At 39.9% G+C, this 24,153-nt stretch overlaps 1 protein-coding gene across 1 annotated transcript in view; it reads right to left on the bottom strand.

Annotated features, from left to right (window-relative positions):
- The window catches only part of LOC134753724 (uncharacterized), a 53,767-nt gene that overhangs the window by 10,833 nt on the left and 18,781 nt on the right, over positions 1–24,153 (bottom strand). Inside the window, exons 5-12 of the mRNA XM_063689663.1 lie at positions 9,269–10,689; positions 8,651–8,771; positions 6,607–6,900; positions 6,164–6,313; positions 4,984–5,155; positions 4,263–4,403; positions 3,674–4,131; positions 3,203–3,380 (exon numbers count right to left, since the gene is read on the bottom strand). Coding sequence (XP_063545733.1) covers positions 3,203–3,380; positions 3,674–4,131; positions 4,263–4,403; positions 4,984–5,155; positions 6,164–6,313; positions 6,607–6,900; positions 8,651–8,771; positions 9,269–10,689 — 2,935 coding nt within the window. The remainder of the gene's footprint in view (positions 1–3,202; positions 3,381–3,673; positions 4,132–4,262; positions 4,404–4,983; positions 5,156–6,163; positions 6,314–6,606; positions 6,901–8,650; positions 8,772–9,268; positions 10,690–24,153) is intronic.

Here is a 24,153-nt window from a genome sequence, read left to right as displayed (position 1 = left end):
CTTCGAGTATACCGATTTGTTTGTTTAAATTGACTATTTTTATTCTGGTTGTCTCCTGCTCTGAATTTATCTGTTATTTTTAGTGTGAATTCCCTTTTGAAGTCGTTAATCGCTCTGTTTATTTCTGACTTAATAGTATTATTTAAGCTCGAAATTAAGGTGTGATTGTTTTCCTGTAGCTTTTTGTTTAATAATTGACTCAGACTATCCATATTAAGGTGTTTTTCCTGTTACACATATTGTGTATTGCCCGATATATCGCCTTCACCGTCCATTAAATCAATCGACATTATGGTGTCATTATTTGTAGTTGATAATTGCGATCCAACAGGTGTTTCGTCACCGCGTCATCTACGAGTTACATTCGCGCACTCTGGACAGCGCCAATTTTGTCTAATCAAATGGTTACTTGCCATGAATTGTGCTGATGTGATATTCAAGCAAACATCTGGGCAGAGTGTAACAATTTTTTTATATTTTTTTTATACTACGTCGGTGGCAAACAAGCATACGACCCGCCTGATGTTAAGCAGTCTCTATAGCCTATGTACGCCTGCAACTCCAGAGGAGTTACATGCGCATTGCCGACTCTAACACTCCTCTCCCTCGAGCTCTGGCAACCTTACTCACCGGCAGGAACACAACACTATTAGTAGGGTCTAGTGTTATTTGGCTGCGGTTTTCTGTAAGGTGGAGGTACCTCCCCAGTTGGGCTCTGCTCTAGATCTGGAATGACATCCGCTGTCCTGTAGTGCCCTACCACACAAAGCGAGATGTCATTGACAGTGCCCATACCTCTCTTTTGGACGTAGTTTAAGGACATACCCGGGACCTTTTGGTTTTAATTAAATTTCTTTTAGTTAAAAAAAAGTAATGGATCTGTGCATGGTGGGCTTTTATAGAATATGGCATGTTTGTTACGACAACTCCGACTTTGATATCCAATATAACTATCTTTCGACCTGCTCTTGTCGTGGTTCAACGCCATGAATGTCCGTTAGGCTTTGGTTTTTGGTAGATTATTTTAGCTGTCTCCCTCGTTCCGCTTGCGTCAGAAATTGACGGGAACCCAAAATGTTGCGTAATAGGCCAGGAAATAAATGCCCAAAAAAGGTATAGAGGGAAGTGCTTGGAACACAATTTTTAACTTCGTAGCTTTGTTTGGACTAGTTATTTGGGAGATGAACTTATCAAAAGTCCCCGGCCGTAACCCTGGTGCTGGGGGGAGAAGGGGGTTTGAAGGTTCAATTTTTCGGTTTTTCGATTATATCTCGGAAACTATGCGTCAGAGCGACTTGGCCACTTATACAAAATGAAAAGAGATTTAATTTGTTACAAGTTTTATTCAGTCAAGTTTTTCGTCATCTTGGATAGTTTTTGAGATATCCGCTCTTGAAGGTTTATTTAGGGCTCTCATTTTTATCTTGATTATCTGCATCAATGAAGCTGCTAGGCAGGGTTTGGAATCGTTTTCGTATAAATCGGGGGTGCTGAATTCATTTATAGTTTGAACATTGACATCATTCCTGAGTAAAAACAAAATTAAAAAAATGATTTTTTATAAAACTCCTCTTTACGCTCAAACCGCTGAACCGATTTCGTTGAAATTTGGTATAGAGATGGTTTGAGTCCCGGGACAGTACATATGATAGTTTTTATAACCAAAATCATCTTTTAAGGGTGTGAAAAGTGGAGTGGAAATTTGTATGGGGAATCAATAACCGCTAAACCTATTTAAATAATATTTGGGGTGGTCTACATGTTTCATTTAGTTGATAATGATACCAAACATGACTTCAAACCTAAATTCAAACAGTTTTAACCTCAGTAATTCAACTCCGGCGAAGAAGCTGAATTCCCCTCACACCAAATTTCACACCTTCAAAGTATTATTTTTGAGATAAAAACTATATTATATCCTGTCTCGGGACTTAAAACATCTAATTACCAAATTTCAGCTAAATCGGTTCAGCGGTTTAAGCGTGAAGAGGAGTTTAAAAAGAAGTTATTTGTTTAGTTTATATGTTTTTACTTCGGAAAGGTGACAATGTTGATAAATGAAGTCAGCACTCCCGATTTATACGAAAACGAGACCAAACCCGGCCTAGCAGCTTCACTGATGTAGATAATCAAGATAAAAATGAGAGCCCTAAATAAACTTTCAAGAGCGAATATATCAAAAACTATACAAGATATCGAAAAACTTGACTAAATAAAACTTGTAACAAATTAAATCTCTTTTCATTTTGTATAAGTGACCAAGTCGCTCAGACGCATAGTTTCCGAAAAATGGAACCTTCAAACCCCTCTCCCCCCCCCCCCCCCCAGCACCAGGGTTACGGCCGGGGACTTGATATTTTCATCTCCTACCTAGTCCAAAAAAGCTACGAAGTTAAAAATTGTGTTCTATACCTACCTTCTTATTGCTTGGCCTATAAAATGTTGTTTTTATGTAAAAATAAAAATTCACGTGTCTATATGAGAAGAAATATTAAAAATCATACGCTTTACCATAATAGATGCCAATTTATTATTTAGTCGCCAAACTATCATTTCAAGATCCAAATTATTATTTTTAGTGGCTTGAATTTGATACCAGTTCTTTAATAATATGCTGCTCATATTTGGAGCTAACATAAATTTTTAGGCTCTAAAATATTAATGCACGGCCAAATTATATTATTATATGCCCAATGAAAGTTCCTGTTTAATATTTTAGTTGCCCGGTTAATAATCAGCCAAATAAAAATTTACCGCATTTATCCTGTGGATGCTCAATTGAGCAATCATGAAGAGAACACTTAGATAACATGTTTTGGCAGCATATTAACCTTTTGTTTCTATAAATCGTACCAAGTTGTCGGTTAAATAGTCTCAAATTCAGCTGAATAGGCTTGGCCAAATTATATTTGCTAGACGATATTGAAAGCATCATAAAGTCCCTAAAATAAAAAAATGTAAAACCTTTTTATATCAGATATGGCGTATAAATACCCTCAGATCATACCCTAAGAACATAGTAATACAAAATAATACACATGTAGACAGTTAGACTAGGTTTTATCTGTATCTATAATTAACGATACGGTCTTTAGAGTAGATACTTTCCAACCAACCAGTAACCAGATAAGTTAGGTATTTGTAATGTTTCCTGCTTGTAGACTTATTAACAAAGAGGCTTACAATTACGTTGAAGACTTACTGTAGAGGCGGTGGTGTCGGGAGTGGTTTATCGAAGCCCTCCTTCCCCAACAGCCAGTAGGTGTGCATGGCCCCTTTGCCCTTGATTTGAGTCAAGCCCCGTGACCGTAAACGGTAACCCCCCGCTGTCGTTAATCGCTCAGCAGTTGTCGCGGAAATCTGAATACGCCACGCAGCACCTGAAAATGTTGATTGGGATTTTTGAGCAATAACTACTAATAAATCCGTAAAACCGATTAAAATATCAGACGAGTCAATATTTTAAGATTCGCGTTACTTGCTTTGTGTTAGTTGTATTATTGAAGGGGGAATGTAATATGTACATAACAATATCAATGTGAGGTACTTACATTCACGTCTAAAAACATCGATACGAATAAAGTTGCCCATATATTAAGATAGTGTACTCATTTTTTTGGCACTTTGCCCGTATCGATATTTTCAGACGTGACCGTACTAATGAATCTCTTACCAGTAGATTCCATTCTTGAAGCTGTGTTAACAGTGTCACCGAAGAGGCAATATCTGGGCATCGTCAGACCGACGACACCCGCGCAGCACGGGCCGGTGTGCAGGCCGATACGTAGATGCAGAGGTGCTGTCGGCGCGTGCCTGATACGGAACCGTCCCGCCAGGTGCAGCAGATGCAAGGCCATGGTGGCGATGCTCTCGGCGTGGTCTTGCGCGCGAGTGGGCAACCCACCCACAACCATGTAAGCGTCGCCGATCGTTTCTACTTTATACACCCTATATTGTTCTATGGCAGCATCGAATACCGTGTACAGATCGTTTAGGAGGTCAACCACTTGCACTGGCGTAGCCCGTGCCGCCAGAGCCGTAAATCCGACTATATCGCTAAAGTAGATGGACACGTCTCCGAATTCTTCGGGTTCTACTCGTAACCCAAGAATGAGTCGTTCTGCAACCGTTCTGTAAAGAGATCGAACTACTTAATATGATTACCCTTAATATCTACAACTCGTATAATAGAATCAAAGAAATTCTAGTAAGTATTTAACAAATAAATGTTTAAAAGTTCGAGTAACGAAATTCTTATTTACCTCGGCAACATTCTATTGAGGAGTTGTTCTGTTTTTTTCTTTTCCATGTCTAACTGTTCCGTCCGTTCCTTTATAAGTTCTTCTAGATTGTTGCTGTACTTCTCTAGCATCTCAAACATGGAGTCTACTATGTTAATTTTCCTGTAAAACATAATATTTAAATACGGCTACTTTATTTAAGACTGCAAAACATTGATAGTAACGTCACGAAGTTTGTTTTATACCTACGGCGACAATAAATTAAAAAGCGTATTATAACTTTATTAATGAATTATATTGTAGTAGTTTGACACTTTGTGGTTATAACAACGTGTCACATAATATGCGTCGGTGATCTTTTAATTATGTGAGGACTCTCTGTTTGACAAAGGGGTAAAATTAGATCTATTTATTTATTTAATCTTTATTGCACAAAAGAAAAACCTTACAGTACAAAAGGCGGACTTAATACCATAAGGCATTCTCTACCAGTCAACCTTAAGGCTAAGCAGAGAGATTGTGGGCGGTGCTACACATACAACAGCAAAAAGAAAATAAAAATGGCATATAATCACATATATGCAAATATAATATACATATATACTATATATATAGGTAATATATATAAATAACGACGATGAAACCAATAAAAATACACTAAGAAACTTTCATCTATCATCGTCAACACTACGGATACCAGTACTGGTTGCCGTAGGTAACTATATAGTAGACATGAGCTGACCTGCCGCGGTGCATGTGCCGGAAGATGTCGTGCAGCGTGTGGAAGTCGGGCCGCAGGTCCGGCGCCTCGCTCCAGCACTGGCGCATCACGCTGACCGCCTCGGGCGGCGCGGCACCCATCGACACCGACGGCCGGATAAGGGGAGGTGGACGCATTATCTTCTCTACGATCTCTGAAAACGTTAGCTTGTTTATTATTATTTTACCAGTGTCGGATGGTTGGGTTCATTTGGGGACATAATTATACATTCAGATTTGGAAACCAGAACCCCCGAGCGACAATCGAGAATATAGTCAATCCTTACATGTAAAATATCAATTTATTAAAATCATCAACATTTCAAAACGTTAACTGTATTGACAATGACAGTATTTAACTGGACACAAAAATTTCGTTTTCCTCTATTAAATATCACAGGATTACTGGACCATGATGTAAAAGATTGCCTGTCAAATATCAAAAGTGCGACTAAAATCTTGCACATATGATGCAATAATGTGATTGTAAATTATTTGCGTTTGTAACAGTATATTCTAAAATATAATTACCTACCGTATTTCCTAAATACATCCATTTTTCGTATTTCCAGTCGTATACAGCGGCCCCTATGAAGCTCCAAAGTTGTCACTTTTTTTCTTTTTTAGTTTAATTTTTTCGCACTCATAAAACTTTGAAATTTATGGCTCCGTTAGACGTAGAGCTCCGACAAGAAGGGCTTTTTGAAATAATAGAAGTTACTTGTTGACCTTATAGCAGATTATTAATATATGTACGAGTATACACTGAAAGAAATGTTTGGATAACAGTAACACTTGCCAATTATGTGTTACCTGTTCCAAAATTGGTGGTATGATATGGAGCAAAATTTACTTCTTAATTACTTACGACCCTTAATTTGGCAGTGTCCAAAATACTGTACAAAACCTTATACCCTCTTTTTGTATTTTTTGCTTAACCAGAATAATTGATACTATTGAGCGCTGGAGGGTTGAACTCACGACCTTTCGTAATTGTTAAATTAAGAGTTAAGATTTTTTTAATTACTCAATGAGCTCAGATAATTATTTGTTTCAGTGTAAACCAACGTACAGTATAACCACGATTAAGTAAAAGTAGCGAGGTGTATTTGGATGTCCCACGGTGACCCATCACCATCACCATCACCATCACCATCACGAACCTTCAGGTGTGAGAGCGAGCATGCAGTACGGCTCGCCGCGAACAATGACTTCCTGCATGATGATGGCAAACGAGAACACGTCTCCCGGCTGCGACCCGCGCCCCAGCCCACCTTCCTCGCGCAGTATCTCCGGTGCACTCCACAACAGCTCTGTTCATTGATAATACTTTTCATTCATATTTCATTTAGGTACCGACTAAACATTTTGTAAGTAATCGAGTAGATGTGGGACCTAATCTTGCTCGTGAGGCATCGGTTCTAAAAGTTTTAAATAATAACAACAGCTTACGTCGCAAGTTGTGAATAGTAACTTGCTACTTTGATTGTAAGGTTAAGTCGGACATAAACGGTACAGTCAGAAACATTACTTATGAACAAACGCTCCTAAATTATTTGTTACCCTGTCTAATAAGTAGTTCTAAATCTGTCTGTAGATATCTTACCCCTTGCAGCTTTTGGCGGCTGAGGTAATCCTTGTACACGGTAGAAGCTAGGCAGACCGTAGTCCGTTATTCTAAGCACCCAACGTGAATCGACAACGCAGTTCCTCGAAGACAGACGGCCATGCTGGCGCAGCGAGGACGAATGCACATAACGCATGCCTTTGACTAAGTCTGTAAGCAAAGACAGCCGGAACGTCCAGTCAAGCTTGATATCGTCTGCCATAAGCACGTCCTCGAGAGACCCGCGACCGCAGGCGTCGAATACTAACGCAGGCCGCAATTCGCACAGGCAACCTGTAAATTAATAGTAGTTTATGCAACTGATACATAATGAGAGGCCCTAAAAGACAAGTTTGATTTTATGAAACGAGCGTTAGCGAATTTCATAATAGAATCACACGAGTGTTTTAAGGCCTAATTATGTACAGTTGCATACACTACTTTATCTACACACATATCATAAGTACTCTATGATGCGTTCAGTAACCGTAGGGAAATGACCTGCATTGCTACTAGTACTTACCTGTAAAATATTAACTATATACTATAGATAAAAAATATGCAATAAAAATAAATTTGAACAAATACAAAAACAAACTACTATATGAAATAAATCTATGAAAACGGATTATATCGCGTATATTGAATTTATAATACATCCCGACGTTTCGAACTCTTTACAGCGTTCGTGGTCAACGGGTGACTGAGGAAAAATTACAAAGTGCAAAAATACCCACATACTAAAATAATGAACAATCATAGACTACAAACTTTAAGGATGGTTGTACATGCAAAATCGGCCTCTGGTTCTTGCCAAGGAGAAGCGTTACATACCCAGAATGCTGCGCGACGCCATTGAGATTAAGAAATATCCAAACTTTAATAGGGAAGATGGCTTTTCTCTACCACCAGCTTGGGATCCTGTAGTCCATCTGATAAAGGAGCAAGCGAGACATAGACTGTGAGACCTTAGTGTTGGATGATGCTGGACATTCTGATGTTTTGAAAAGATGTGTCCCGCCGAGTTTGTTGCCGGTCCCATATTGGGATACCCTCCTACAATTTAGGAGGGAATTAAATCTTCTCGGGTCCGTGGTGTAGGGTTGGAGCCGGCATAGTTTTTATCGCGTATATATATATATCTTTACTTGAAAAATAATTATAGTGTATAACTAGCCTTATGAATCGATTTTGCATGTACAACCAGCCTTAAAGTTTGTAGTCTATGATTGTTCATTATTTTAGTATGTGGGTATTTTTGCACTTTGTAATTTTTCCTCAGTCACCCGTTGACCACGAACGCTGTAAAGAGTTCGAAACATCGGGATGTATTATAAATTCAATATACGCGATATAATCCGTTTTCATAGTTTTATTTCATGAGTAACTATTGCGGTAACCGAAGACAATATTAAACTACTATATTTTCACAAATCTACTTTCGTAACAGCAATGAAACAGTAATGGCGGCAATTCGATCCTCCGTCAAGACGTTTTTTTATTATAGACAAACGAATGAAGCCCATATTCTCATGTCACTCGAGATCAGATGTCGTGCGGTTTATATTAAAAAAAAAAATACTGAATTGACATTTCGTATCGATAACTGTTGTAATATCTATGGATACTAGAATAGAGACCCACTTGAGTTTCGACAGCTGTTCCAAATTTAAACTTATAACCTTACAAATTGAATATACTTATATAGGTATATGTTTGCGTGAGTCACTTTGTTGTATCAAAGATAGATATAACTCCGTAATAGATGGATACAGTCTAAGGAAAAAACGTGCCTCGAAAATCACGAAAATTTGATTCTCGATCAGATGGCGCCACTAGTTTTGGCCTACTCTCGTAAAAATAATTAATGCAAATAAAAAAATCATTTATCTATATTTAAATACATTTTAACGTATTTTTATAAATCTTCATTTTTAGTTTTAAAGTATGTCGATAGATGGCAGTGAATTTACAGTGGTTACAAAATTAACTATGACAGTACCGCTCTATCTTATTATATCCTCTTTGGTTATATGCACTTTACCTATGAATGGATTAAGGTTTTCGTGCCGCATTGTTTGCATTACAAGCAGCACGTCGGTTGCTTTTCGTTTTATTTCGAGGGTCCCGGTAGACGGCAAATATTTTACGTGGACAGCATCACCCTGTTACAGACCAAATATTACCACATTATTACTTAAAGTATTACGAACCATTTCGATATTGTACCTGTATCTGTCTTGTACCTCTGGATGTCTGAATATAAAATAATAATATTTGAATGGTTCAATTCATACATTATATGATTAAACTGCATTCTAAAACTTAGGCTAAAGATGTCTGTGAAGCGAATAGGCCGTCTATTTTCAAAGTCTCGCCATCCTTTAGGCTCAGTTTAACCCAAAAGTAGTGTCAGAATTCGAAATCAGATTCCATATTATACGGGAGCGTAGGTTCGAATCCTACCGACTGCGCCAAGAAATATTAAGATTTAGATTAAACAACAACCATGTATATATAGTTGGGTCTAAGAATGAATTATTATCTGTTAGTTTAGAGTATGTTTAGTTTGTCTATGAAAACATAAAAGTCATGGACAAACTAAACATACACTACATGTAGTAAATATAAAAACAGTATATACGTATAATGCGAACAGTACCTTGTAACGAGTGCGGCGATCGTGGGTCAGGCGATTGACGCTACAGGTGGAAGAAGGCGCGGAGGGCGCGGCCGCGGCGGGCGGCGGCGCCGAGCGCGGTGACTGTTTCAGCAGGTCGGGCCGCTCCAGCTCAGGCCCGCCGAACTCATGCAGTTGTTGTAGCCAACAAGACAGCATTGTTTCCATTCCCTCCCCAACGCGGCGCCGCTCGTCCGCCGGGAATGTGAAGTCACTGGCTAGGAGAACTGCGTCGCCTCGCCTGCGCCGCCGGCGGCGCCGCGTGGCCGCATACCGGGTGACCAGCGCCGCCGCCGTTGCCGCCATGAGAGCACAACATACGAACACCACAGTCAACATCCCATGTTCGAACCGAGCCCTTAATTCATGATCGGAAGCGGCATGTTCAATGGCCCATTCTTCAAAGTTATATGTTGAATTCAACACTTCTGCAATAGTCGACCAGTCTTCGGTGTCATCGAGTGAACGTGTCGAAGTTGAATTAAAAATTGTCACGAATTCCCATTCGCAAGTTCCATTTTCGATAACTATTCGTTGATATAAATAAAGTTTTGTCTCGCTACTTTCCGTCCTGGTTCGTTCCGCTCGGTCCTGTCGATTAAGATTTTCTATTACTTCATTGTATACAATTGTTTCCCAGGAATCCCTTTTTTCCTCGGTTTTGCCGACTCGTAGTAGAAAAAGATGTTGTTGAAAAGCGTCCAGGTGAAGTAACAGCGAGTTGAAGTCGTAGAGGGTGTCGGAGACGCGCGACGGTACGGCCGCGGGCGACGTGTCACCGGCGCCGGACGGCGCCGCGGGTTTGCCCGAACTCCGCCGTGAGCGAATAACATTTGATCTTTGGCCTTGAACTGGAGCCATTCGCGCATTATCTTCGAATGTGTTTTTATTAAATGTTTGTTTTGCGGGTCGAGTATTATTATAGGGCCCGGGAAAATAACCTCGGAATCGACTCTCTAATGTGCTGTTTTTTATAGTGTTTACCACGTTTTCGGTTCGTAAAATACCAGTAGACTCCTGACGAGTTCTTTTTTTGCGATAAGGGTGCACGGTTATGTTGTTTACGAGCGCAAAGGCTAACGGCGTCGAGAAACTTTTCTTATACAATGGCGGAAGGTTGCTCGATAAATTCGGGGTTTGTGAAATATACGTAGGTTGGTTAGATGTCAAATTCTCTCTCGATTGTGTATAAGGCAAATTTCTTATAGCTAAAGTGATATTGCTCATTAGAGAAGTCAGTTGGGCATCTCGGCGTGTGAAGGATGTGGTGGGCGAGGGCGGCGGAGGGTCCTGGTCGAGCTGCAGCAGCAGCACGGCGGGCCCGGCGCCCGCGGCCGCCGTAGCCCGGAGCGCCGCCAACGCCTCCTCGCCCACTTCTCCGTGTGGTGCACACAGGATCACCACTGCAACAAGGAACATCAGCCATCCAATGTCGTGCACCTCGACCTAATTCAATCATTATCTAACGATAGCGTAGTGATAACATAAGCGATTCTATGAATCTTGCACCTTGCTGTTATTTAGTGAAAAACATTACAACATCCGGTTAGCGTACGTAACAATAAATATCTGTATCTAACCCCCTTATTCATAAAAATGTACAAGCCTCAAGTATAGTTAATTTATGTGTTATCCCTCTCTTACAAATACATGAGTCAAAATGAGAGATAAAGACAAACGATTAATAGCCAATTGACTAATTGAGGCTTGTAGCGTGTACTCGATAAACCTTAATTTGCGACATAACGCATACATAGCAAGGCAAAAGGGTCTTGTCTTTTTCCTAATTACGATCAAATGATTTACGTAATTACGTCGGTAATCTGTACATGAACACGTATTCAAGGCATAAATGAGAACATTAACTAAGGATTAAGTGATGGTTATGTCGAAACTGACACGATATTGTCATCACCATTCATTATTATTTAAACATTTATATTGAGCCTACAATAATGATATAAGTACTTTATGAGCACCATGCACTTAGCGCAGATAGTGATATGTTGAAACAAATGTTAGGTAACAAATATATCTATATCCGTAAAAAGAGTAGGCATGTTGGTATTATTTAGAGAGAGGCTGACTTTAATGGAAAAGAGCAAATAATATCGGATTACTAATGGACTATTTATAGGTAAAAGGTCTAAACACCGTCGCCGGGTATTACGAGTATAATGTCTGCAAAATCCATTAAAACTAGGTATTAATAAAGTAACAATCCTCTTTGTCCTTTGAAAATTCCTAGGATCTTGCGACGTAGTTTATTTTCTAATGAACCCCAGCAAGTTAATAGACGTAATACCTTCTATATAAGAAACTAGCTGTTGCCCGCGACTTCGTACGCGTGGATTTTTATGTTGGTGGTTATATGTCTTTTACATGAACGTAGAACATTATGCAGCAAAAGATATCAGTAGGGACGGTTAAGCATTGGTTAATAATTATACAATTTATGAAATTTGCCTTTCACAAAAGCCCTTAACTAAAAAAAATGTTCTCGATACCCACTCAACCCTCTTAGAAGATTTTCAAGTCCACTCGCTCCCGATGCAAACTCTATTACCTAATACAAACTTCAAAAACGGTGAAATCAGTTTTCGTCTATTTTAAAATAATGCCCTTTTACCAAGTTTCAAGCTCCTACCCTAAAAGAAAACTTGTACCACATATAAACTTACATCCCCTTTTTAACCCCCTCAGGGGTTCAATTTCTACGTTGAAATAACTTTTTTTGTTATCTTATACAATGGTTTTCTAAGAAGTTTCAAAGCATTTGTAATAGATTCAAACTTTCAACCTCTTTTTAACCCTTTTAAGAGATGAATATTTCAAAACGCTTATTTTACTTTTCTTGTATTCTAATAATATGCCTATATACAAAGATTGAAGTGCCGCACTCAAAAAAGGTTTGATCTCCATACAAATTTTCAACCCATTTTTTACCGCCTTGGGGGATGAATTTTCAAAAATGCTGAAATTAGTTATCATCTTCATTAAATATCTTTCTACGAAGTTTCAAGTATCTAGCTTAAAATAAAACTAGTACTCCTACAAACATTCATCCCCTTTTTAACGGGATGAAGTTTAAAAAACGCTGAAATAACTTTTCGTGTATTATAATAATATGCCCATATACAAAGATTGGAGTCCCGCACTTAAAAAAATTTTTGATCTCCAGACAAAATTTCAACCCCTTTTTCACCACCTTAGGGGATGAATTTTCAAAAACGCTGAAATGATTTTTCTTGTATTTTAATAATATATATTTTCCCGAAGTTTCAAACTCCTAGCTTAAAATTAAATTGGAACCCTTTACAAACTTTCAACCCCTTTTTAACCCTTTTAAGGGATGAATTTTAAAAATCTTTGAAATAACTTCTTGTATTCTAATAATATGCCATTATACAAAGATTCAAGTCCCGCACTCCAAAAAATATTTGATCTTCATACAAACTTTCAACCCCTTTTTCACCACATGCATTTTTTAAAACGCTGAAATCAGTTTTCTTATCTTTTAATGAAATACTTTTTTACGAAGTTTCAAACTCCTAGCTTAAATAAAATTGGAACCCTATACAAATTTTCAACCCCTTTTTAACCCTGTTAGAGGATGAATTTTATAAAACTCTAAAATCACTTTTCCTGTATTCTAATAATATGCCCATATACAAAGTTTCAAATCCCGCACTTGAAGAAATTTTTGATCTCCATACAAACTTTCAACCCCTTTTTCACCACCTTTAGGGGATGAATTTTCTAAAACGCTGAAATTATTTTTCTTGTATTTTAATAGTATGTCTTTTCCCTACATTTCAAATTCTTAGCTTAAAATAAAATTGGAACCCTATACAAACTCTCAACCCTCTTTTAACCCCCTTAGGGGTTGAATTTCTCAAAATCCCTTCTTATTTCTTACACAATATAAATGTAGCCTGTTGTGCAAATTTCAACTTTCTAGCTTTTGTGGTTTCGCCTCTGCGTTGATGAGTCAGTCATATATATATAGATAGATAAGTTGAAAAGTTAAGGGGTTGAAATTTTGTATAGAGATCAGTTGGGGCTGAGCTACAGGCTACCAACGGGGTCACAGGTGACGGATAGTGAACGGCCATCAGATATGGTATGGTGGTTAGCTGTGAATATGATGAATAAGCAGTCCCCGATCAAGAAGCGGCGAGGTCATCGGGCGTAGTGGGTAGGACGGTGGGACGGACTTCCCATTAAAAGCTACATGAGCCCTATGACAACCTTGTGACATGGCGAGTAAATGCCGCCATCAAATAAGCATTCCCCTGATGTAGAGCAGCAGCTATATCAGTAGTGGCAAGAGGCCGAGGAAGCGGGTTCCGGTAGGGCTTTTAACCATAAAGTAATGGGCGATCCAAACCGGCCATTACACTGCGATGTGGAAGGCAAGTGGGGAAACCACCACATAACAAGTTCCCGATACGGAGTAATGAAAATGTTACAAATAAGAAATAACGTTCTTGACAACGGGCTTCCACGACGTAACATTCCGTGACGGTCTGAGTCCGGCAGGGTCAGGAGTAAGGCTGACTCGGTCGTCTACATGCGAAACCCTTGCAAAATCGGAACGTGGAATGTGAGAACTATGCTCACACCAGGAAAATTGGAAGAATTAAAAGCAGAGATAAGCAGACTAAATATAGATATACTAGGACATAGTGAAGTAGGATGGGAAGGAAGTGGTGACTATTGGAGCGATAGGATAATTTACACTGGAGATGAACAAGGAGCTAACGGTACAGCTATAGTTTTGAACAAAAAATGGGGCACAAAGATAGAAAACACAATACATTACAGTGATAGATAACAGCGATAAAATTAACAAATAGTCCGGATAATATAATAATAATCCAAGTATATATGCCAACCAGCAGATATTCTGACGACGATATCGAAGAGATGTATAACCATATCGACACAATACTGGATTTTGTTAAGGAAAAAGATATGTTAATAGTAATGGGGGATTTTAATTCAGTCGTGGGAGAAGGGTCTGAAGGTAATATAGTAGGGAAATTTGGACTTGGAAGGAGGAACAATAGAGGAAATAGACTAGTACAGTTTTATAAAGAAAATAACTTATTCATAGCAAACACAATCTTTGAACAACCCAAACGGCGGCTATATACTTGGAAAATGCCTGGCGACATAGGGAGATATCAATTGGATTTTATTATTACTAAACAGAAACATTATCAACAAGTCAGTTCATGTAAGACATTGCCCGGGGCAGACGTAAACACGGATCATAATCTACCAGTTAGCACATTTAACTTCACGAGCAATAGACCAAAAAGGACGAACAGGCCAAAGAAAATCGATCTCAGTAAGCTTAAGGAAACCGATAGCAATCACAGAGTGAAATATAGTAATAAGGTAGGATTAAAATTAGAACAGTATAAGAATGATGCAATAGATAATTTAGATAGCATAAGTATAGAAAATTGATGGAATAATATAAGATATTATTAAGACCAGTGCGGAAAAAACACTGGGAAAGGAAAAAAATACACCTAAAAAGAATTGGTTGACTACAGAAATTATGGATCTGATGATTAAAAGACGGAAACTAAGAAATAGAACAGATGAAGAAAGACAATATAATCATCTTACAAATAGAATAATCTTAAACTGCAGAGAAGCAAAGGCAGTAGACATTGAAAAAGCGTGTGATAATATAGAAGGTTGTATGAAAAGAGAAAAAATAGACATAGCCTATAAGATGGTTAGAGACATAGGAAAACACCACAGGACAAAAAGTGCTACAATAAAAGATGAAGACGGTAAAATGAATGATAAACATTGAAGATATTTTGCAAAGATGGATAAGATACATTGATACATTGAAAGATTATATGAAGGCAATGGTTTAACAGACAATGATTTAGAAACCGTAATGGAAGTAGATGATGATAGATTAGGCCCAGAAATTATTAGAGAAGAATTTGATAGAGCAATAAACAGTATCCAGAACGGTAAAGCTGCAGGAGACGATCAAATTTACATTGAATATATAAACGTTAGAGTGTGAATCCATGAAAAATTAAATATTTACTATAATTAAGGATATATACACTACAAGCGAAGTTCCAAGTGATTTCAAAATTAGTAAAACTATAGCATTACCAAAGAAATTAAACACACTTAACCCTCTGCAACTGACGTTACGTCTGACAGACACCAAAATACCTACGCGCTGTTGCTATGTCGCCATTTAGCGGCGTATCGTTCCGTCTGTCTCTATACCTTCCTGCGTGGACGCGCGCCTCCCGCCGGTGCAGCGACGGCAGCTGCGGCGTGCCCACGGGTGGAGTTAGAGCTGTTTGGTGTCCACAGGACGTAAGGTCAGTAATAAGTGATGGGTCTAGCAGACGTGTTGTCAGTAATATTGTTATAATCCCATACTGTCTCTTATACGTCACGTCAGTAAAATAATTATATTCATAGTGTCTACCAGTCGTAACCTCAGTAGGTGCAGCTCAGTATATTGTATGGAGACTTTGTGCTGCATTTGGCTCGTGAATTAGAGCTCCCTGCCATGATACAGAGTCTATAATGAAAAGTTGCCTAGATAATTAGAGCTGACCTTACGCCGTGTTTTACCTCCTCCACCACCACCAACTGAGCCTGAATCGTTATCTACAAGGAAGTTATGTCGTATTTGCCCAAGCAAATTGAAGCGGCAATAGTAGATTGTGTCACAAGGGAACAAAATGACATATTTACGGCGAGGGCGTACATTGAATTCTAAAGTTCCTGAACGAAGCGAAGGATTTTTTAATTGAATGCTGAGAGTAGCCAGGGATTCTAAACTAGAATCTTGAGCGTAGTGAGGGAATCAAGTGATAACGCCCAAGGTGGAAATAATTTTGCTACCACGTGACACATACTGTTTTTCATGTCACCTATGAGGAAATTATTATGTTCCAAAATATTAATTATCTAAAAAAATAGTATGCAATGCAAAAGTATGCAAAAAAGAAAAAAATCGTGTCCTAGAACAGAAAAGTGCCTCTTTGATCCCTCCTATCAGGGAAGAAAAGTGCCGCTTTGATCCCTCCTAGCGGGGAAGAATAAGCCCTTTTTAGAATAGGTAATGAGAAAACGAGATTTGCCTGTTGTCCTTGCTCAAAACCGATTTGTCTGCAGTGTGCGGCGCAAATTTGCGAAAACTGCAAGACGGAATTTTAAGGCTGAATTAAAAAAAGTGCTCTAAGGATTATTTTGATTATTTTTTTTATTGTTAATTTTATGCCAGAAGAAGGTAAATTTAAGTCATAACTATTGATTTTATGTTTCAGTTTTTTTATATATTTTTTTAAAGAGGGCTGTGTCAAAAATTCCTATACCTATATTATGATGATTATAAACAATATTGAATATTTTACTGATTTATGAGATTTATTCCATCAAATTAACCTTTATCGGTTCTATATATTTATTACTAAAAAGTAATAGTAATACACTTACATCTATAGTAGTTTATTATTTTTAAATATACCTATAATAGCAACTAAAATGCACGTCTGACAGACTACTCCTCAGTAGAATAATTACAAGAATCCCACCTCAGTTGCAGGGTTAAATGCGAAGAGCATAGAACATTAAGTCTTATATCACAGGCCTCTAAAATACTACTGAAAGTAATTTTTAAGAAAAAAAAACCGCCTTCAATGTGGGATGCCGCTGAAAGTTTACTTATTGTTGATGGTGCACTCTTAGATTCCAGACAATGAAATGAAAAAGACAGCATCTTTTGCCTAATAATGTAGAAAAGGAGGTAAAACGACCCACTTTTCTAGTAGCATTTCGTTTCTGTAAGGGTCGCAGTTCTAACCTTTTTTTTTATAGAGGGGGAATGCGTTACGCATATTACCACCCAGGCGCAGGGACGGGCCTGGGATGGTTATGTGGGACTCCCATACAGGCTAATGGGACCCATGGTTTACCCACTAAACCCCCTCTGTTGCCGCCTCACTGCTATACGGCGAGGTCCCAGGAACGCCGAAGTACTCTTCCGCAACCTCGCCAGCGGCCGTCCGGACTCGGACCCGACTCTTAGGGAAATTACCCCTTCACCAAACTGGGCGCCTTGATTGCGCCCGCCCACGCAGGGACCTTTGTGTAGGCGACAGACGTCCCCGAGCCTGCCGCCCACAGGGACCCTTATGGGGGTAACCGGCGGTCGTATGCCAACCGCCGCCGCCCCACGCGCTTGCGGCGCATTGGCTGAGAGGCCGGATCTTCCTCCCTGCCGCGCTCCGCTGCCTCCTTCTGTACCATCACGTCCTCAGAGAAGGAGGCCACCGCCTTCCATAGACTCTCCCCACCTAGCATGGCTTTCACCACCGCTGGCAAGGAGAGGTCTCTGCCCACTGCGGCCACGAGTGCGGCCCGCTGCTCCGCCCACGCTGGGCAACCAGCCAGCGTGTGTAGCGCTGTGTCTTCAGCGTCGCCGCAGTGATGGCACTGCGTCGTTTGTTCCCGTCCCGCCCTCCTACCCAGGTATCTCCCGAAACAACCGTGTCCCGAGAGGACCTGGGTAAGGTGGAAGGAGAGGAACCCCCCCTTTCTTTTGACCCATCGCTCCAGAACGGGTCGGATGGCTTCGACGGTCCAGTGGCCGGCACTTGGCGCCTCCAACCTTTCAATTCACTTGTGGAGGAGCACTCGACGGGAGTCAAGTCTCCACCGTCTAACCTCCTCCAGAGGTGGTTGGATCCCCTCGGCCCGCGCCTCAGTGACACGCCAAAAAACATCAGCGAGCACTGCTGCGTCGAGGTCCCAAGGCGGAGTCCCCGCCAACACGCACGCTGCCTCGTAGGAGACGGAGTGGTATGCCCTCACCATCCTGACCGCCATGACACGCTGTGGCCTTCGCAATTGGGCCTGATTTTCGGCGGTCAAGGAGAAGGCCCAAATGGGCGCCCCATATAGGGCCATGGACCGCACTACACCCGCGTACAGTTTCCTGCAGCCCACATTCGGCCCACCGACGTTGGGTAGAAGCCGGCTAAGTGCCGACGCCGCTCCAATTAGTTTGAGAGCAAGGCCCTCAAAGTGCTTCTTGAACGTCCAACGGCTGTCAAGGACTATGCCTAGGGTCGCAGTTCTAACCTAACCTAACCTACTTTTCTGATAGCATTTCGTTTCTGTAAGGGTCACAGCTCTAACCTAACCTACTTTTCTGATAGCAGTTCTGTTCTGTGAGAATCGCAGTTCAAAACCCAACCAGCAAAACCCACTTTTCTAATAGCATTTCCGGGTCCGGGTCTGGGTCCGGATCAGAGTCCGGGTCCGTGTCCGGCTGTCCGGGTCCAAGTTTGGGTCAGAGTTCGGTCCGGGTCCGAGTTGGGGTCCATGTTCGGACCCGGGTCCAGGTCCGAGTCCGGGTCCAAGTTTAGGTCTGGGTCCATAAGGAAGAGAACAAATCTCCAAACGTGAACTATGTGTCATTGAAGAGTTCCGTTCTGATCATTATCAGCAGTTCCACTTCATCAAATGTCACTTTTTAAAATGGAATTGCTGGATTTGTTTACAAAAATACTAAAATCACTATATGTATGCCTTTAACATTTGAGGAGTTCCCTCGATTCCTCATGGATCCCATCATCAGAATGCTTTTTGACAAAAACGGGACCAATCTGTATGTATATACTTACAATCAAAAAAAGAATTTTCAAATTCGGTCCAGAAATGACGGAGTTATGGAGTAACAAACATTAAAAAAAACAACCGAATTGAGAACCTCCTCCTTTGAAATCTTGTAGTTGGTTAATAATACAAAGTAGAATAAGACCGATAGCTGAAAGTTATTTAGGGCCCGACCAATACGGTTTCAGACAACATAAAGGAACTAGGGATTAGGGAAGCCATTCTCGCTCTTAGGTTAATTATTGATAGAAGATTGGATGTAGTTGTAGGGCTTAAGACCCACATAGCATTTATAGATTTAGAGAAAGCATTTGACAAGATAGACTGGATAAAGATGATGAAAATTATGAAAACAATAGGCATAGATTATAGAGACAGACGAATTATACATGCATTATATAAGGAACAGGAAACTATAGTAGAAATAGGAGAGGAAAAAGGAAAGGCGAAAGTAAGACAGGGAGTGCGTCAGGGTTGTCCACTCTTGCCACTAATTTTATATATATTCATTGAAACCGCCACCAGAAAAATTGTTAAACTAGAAAAGGGGGGTGTCAAAATTAACGGAGAAAGATTTTATTTCGTTAGGTTTGCAGATGACATAGCAGCCATAGCAGAAAATACTATAGAACTAGAACAACTTGTAACGGAAATGGGACCACATATTTACAGAATTTGGACTTAAGATCAACATCAATAAAATAAAAAGTAATAAAAACATTAATAACATCTAAGCACAATAACAAAATAGATCCTATAAAAATCAGAAATACAGTAATTGAGCAAGTAAAAAGTTTTAAATACTTAGGAAGCATTATAACATGCAACTCCAGATGCACTTCGGATATCGTCACACGCATAGCCATGGCTAAAAAAGCTTTCAACACCAAAAACCACCTATTTAAAGCAAAGATATCCCGAAACATTAGAAAGCGATTTATCAAGACCTACGTCTGGAGTATAGCGTTATATGGCAGCGAGACGTGGACATTAACCCAGCCTGATAGACAGATTAAGCGCTTTTGAAATGTGAACATGGAGAAGAATGGAAGGTATAAGCTGGAAGGAGAGGAAAACGAATGCAAAAGTATTGGATTTGGTAGGTGAGAAGCGATCTCTGCTGAAAATAATTGAAAACAGAAGGGGAAACATGTTGGGGCACCTGATACGGCACGATACTTACATAAAGTCTATAATAGAAGGAAGAATAGAAAAAAGCAGAGGCAGAGGAAGACCGAGACGTGCGTTTTTGGACCAAGCCAAAGAGAAAATCAACGTAGTTACGTATCAGGAGCTCAAAACAGTGGCAGAAAGAAGAACGGAGTGGCGGTTACTCCACCGACAAGAGCTAGGCTCTAAGAGTTATGATTAGATAGATAACTGGTTCTTAGGATATACAAATACTTAAATGTTATTATAAAATACGTTTTCTCTAAGTAAAACTGTTTTTAATATCGCATGCTCTGAAAGTGGGTCATTAATGTCATTATTGATATATTGTCGTCAAGCTCACTATACTTAGTAACCTATCGAATGAGCTGATGCCTTTACTGATACTAGAAAGCGATATGTAAACATACTACATACCTATACGAGGCCTGGACGTTAGTGAGATGACGATAACTGATTGCTGGTGTCCTACTTTATTACCTACATATAACATGAGTTTCACCTGATTATCCATCTGGTTACTTGGGCTTAATAGTCGCCTCCAACCTCCCCTTATAGCGACCCCATTCCGCACACTAAGTTTACCTTAAGTTCATATGATGAGTAGTTACAGTTTCTCGTAACTACAATGTGTTCTAAAATACTAATACCTTCAGACGAAACCCTTCGTATAATTATTATTGAACTTCACTTACATTAGCCATCAACAATTCCCTCGGATTACTGTTCACACTCTGAATACTGATATCACAATGAATGTTAGTCATAATCTACAAGAGACACCTCATTATTCTAATAACACCATAAGAAAGTTCTTGGATTGATTCAAAAGCAAATATTACTCTTTCCGTCGATTTGTTCGCACACAACCTACTTTTTCTTACTGTCGTTCGGGCGTCTAAACTCTCGTCTTCCCCTAAAAATCACAACAACCTAGAAGCGGTTATTTAACTTAGACGTGACTACGAGCGCCATCTACTCCATGACGTTGGCAGCTATTAGCCGATTCGCGATATTCGCGACATATATAAAGTGTGCAGAGTATATATACGTTTCTGCTCTAGTGCTGAAAAGTGGTGTACTCCTCTGTGGCCCCGTCCCATGAGCAACCAGGTGAAAAATATTGTCCCACCTGGAACAATTGGTAGGTTCAGAATCAGAAATGTTGTAATTGTTCAAATACATTATTTTTAATTTATTTTCTTGAATTTTGTTGAATTTTATTTAGTTACATCAATTTCACGAGGCGTGAAACAAACGGAATACACCAAAAGTTTTTTTTTAACCTTAATCTTATGCAAGTGAAAGGCAGAATCTTACGGCCATACTTAAACGTTTTTAAATACGACTTTAAATTGTTTTCTAGAGTTATTTGGCATAATTCATGTAAATAAAATAAAATATAAGATACAAATCACTTGGGGTCGGTGCAACATGTATTTTTCTTCCATACCTCTGTGTCGCCCGTCATCTCATCATTCACTTGCGTTCGTTTCATATCATCTCTCACACAATCCATCCACCTTTTCCTCGGTTTTCTTCTCCTCTTACCTTCCTCCACATTCATTCGTAATACCCTTCTCCTCACATGACTTTCATCCCTCCGCATCACATGCCCGTACCACGCTAGGCGATTTGCCCTTACTTTTTCGGTTATGGGTGCAACTTTCAGGCTACCTCTTATATACTCATTCCTTATCCTATCCATTCTCGTCACGCCACACATCTATCTTAACATTCTCATCTCCGCTACATGCAATCTCTTTTTTTATCCGTCACCTTTAGGGCCCAACACTCTGATCCATACATGACGACAGGTCTTATGATTGTTTTGTAGTAACTGGGTAGGTCACTACACGTAAGCCTTTGTTTGTGCGAAGCAGGCGATAGCGTCGAAGCGATAAATGATAAGAGTAACTTCAACTTTAAATTATAATCATAAAAAAACTAATAAGAAAACGTTACAACTTGAAATTTGCGTAAGCGGCAGGTAAACAAAACAAGTGCGCGGGTGCATGCGAACGCGGGCCGAGAGCGAGTGAGTAGGCGCCGACGCAGTGGGGTGATGCGCGGCGCGCGGCGCGTGACGTATGCGCATGCGCTGCTCCTTTGTGTCCGCGCGTCTAGCCGAACAGTCCAAGCGCCATAAGCGGAGCGGAGCGGGTAGCGAGTTACCGCTACAGTTTTATAAATTTTACCCTTCAACCGAGAAGGCATTTAGGCGTAGCAAATGGTTCCCGTGGCCTGTCGCCATTTCATCCATCCAGCACGGGATCAATCCGGTTTTTCATGTCACGGTCAATATCGCTATCGCACTGTACGAGCGAACCGAGGTACTTGAAGTCAGAGCAGACCGGCAATGTAACGCCGTCGAGTTCTATGGCAGCAAAACTGATGAGACCGCTAAAATCGCAGAACATGTGTTCTGATTTAGATCTGCTGATTTTCAGGTAATTTCTCAAGTCTACTCTGCACCTCGAGGTCGTTTTCACTTACAAGCACAATGTCATCGGCAAACCAACATCATATACCAGGGTGCCTCCTCTTTTACGAAACGACAGAGCGCCCATAACCACCAGGAAGAGGTAAGGGCTTAAAGCCGATCCCTGGTGCAAGCCTTCCGTGTCACTGAACCTGTCGGTAGTGGCAGCAGCTGACCGGACGCGTGTACAGCATCGGTTGTACATTGACCGGATTAGCTCCACATACTTCACAGGAATGCATTTTTCTTTCAGAGCCCACCACAAAGCTCTTCGGGGTACTCAATCGTATGCTTTATCGAGGTCAACAAACACCATATGCAGGTTCTTTTTGGTATGTCTGTATTTTTCGCACAATTGGCGAAGTGCAAAAATGGCGTCTGTTGTACCTCTCTCCGGCATACACCCGAACTGGTATTGTGTTATATCACTCTCATCTCTCAGGCGTCTCTCTATCACTTTTTCCCATATTTTCATTTGACATGAGCTTTCCTAGACATCCCCTTTGTTTTTAAAAATGGGCACCAGCAAACTGTCGCACCATGTGTCGGGGACGGTTTCTTCATGCAACAACTTATTGAAGAACAAAGTCAGCCACCTACATCCATTCTCACGCAGTAACTTCCATACTTCTCCTGGTATATCATCTGGTCCTACAGATTTTCCGTTTTTCATACTTCTCACAGCCGTTCGTACTTCATCCATTCATTTACTTTAAAAGACACTGCACATACTTAATCTTTCTGGTTTAACCCATTGGTTAACTGGTAGAGAATGCCTTAAGGCATTAAGTCCGCCATTTGTACCTTCGTGTATTGTACAATAAAGATCAAATAATAAATGAATGTGAAGCTTGAACTGATGACGGTCATATCATTGTCTATATACAACTCTGTGTTAGAAATTCACAGGAAAGCAAGCACTACTTAAGCGTTTGGATTGCCACAATTATAATACAAGGAACAATAGCAAACTAATACAGTCCGTTAACTCTGAGAATGACCTTCGGATTTTAGAAAGATACATCGGGTATCGGCGGTAACACGCGAAGGAGATACTGCTGTTCTGCTTTCTTATTAACTCACAAAAACTTTTAAACTTACCGCAAAAAGTTAAGGATACCTATTGTCTCAATGTAAAATAAGCCCTAATTTAATGACATTATGCTTAATATTCGGTTGATGACTATATTGCGATTTGACTTTTTGTCATAATCTAAATATAAAATAGAATCAGAATTTGAAATTCGAAAACCAAATTTGAAAACAGAACGTCACACCGTCATTTACTACTTCTGGCGGAAATTATATAGAGTTGATAATACCAGTTTCAGTTCAGATTTTATGGTAAAATTATACAATTGGAAAATTGTGATATTATTGTAATTTTTTAAACTACCTATTCAACATCAGAGTCATTTGTATTAATTATAAATCGGTCACTATAATCGTCTATTTTATTTTCATATATACGGAAGTCTTCTTCACATTTAATTGCGTGTTGACAAACTTTTTTCCAATCTTCTGGACCGAT

Source organism: Cydia strobilella, chromosome Z, assembly GCF_947568885.1.
Source record: "Cydia strobilella chromosome Z, ilCydStro3.1, whole genome shotgun sequence".
NCBI lineage: Eukaryota > Metazoa > Arthropoda > Insecta > Lepidoptera > Tortricidae > Cydia > Cydia strobilella.
Note: the sequence above shows the minus strand (reverse complement) of the source record. Positions and strands in the feature narration are given on the sequence as shown.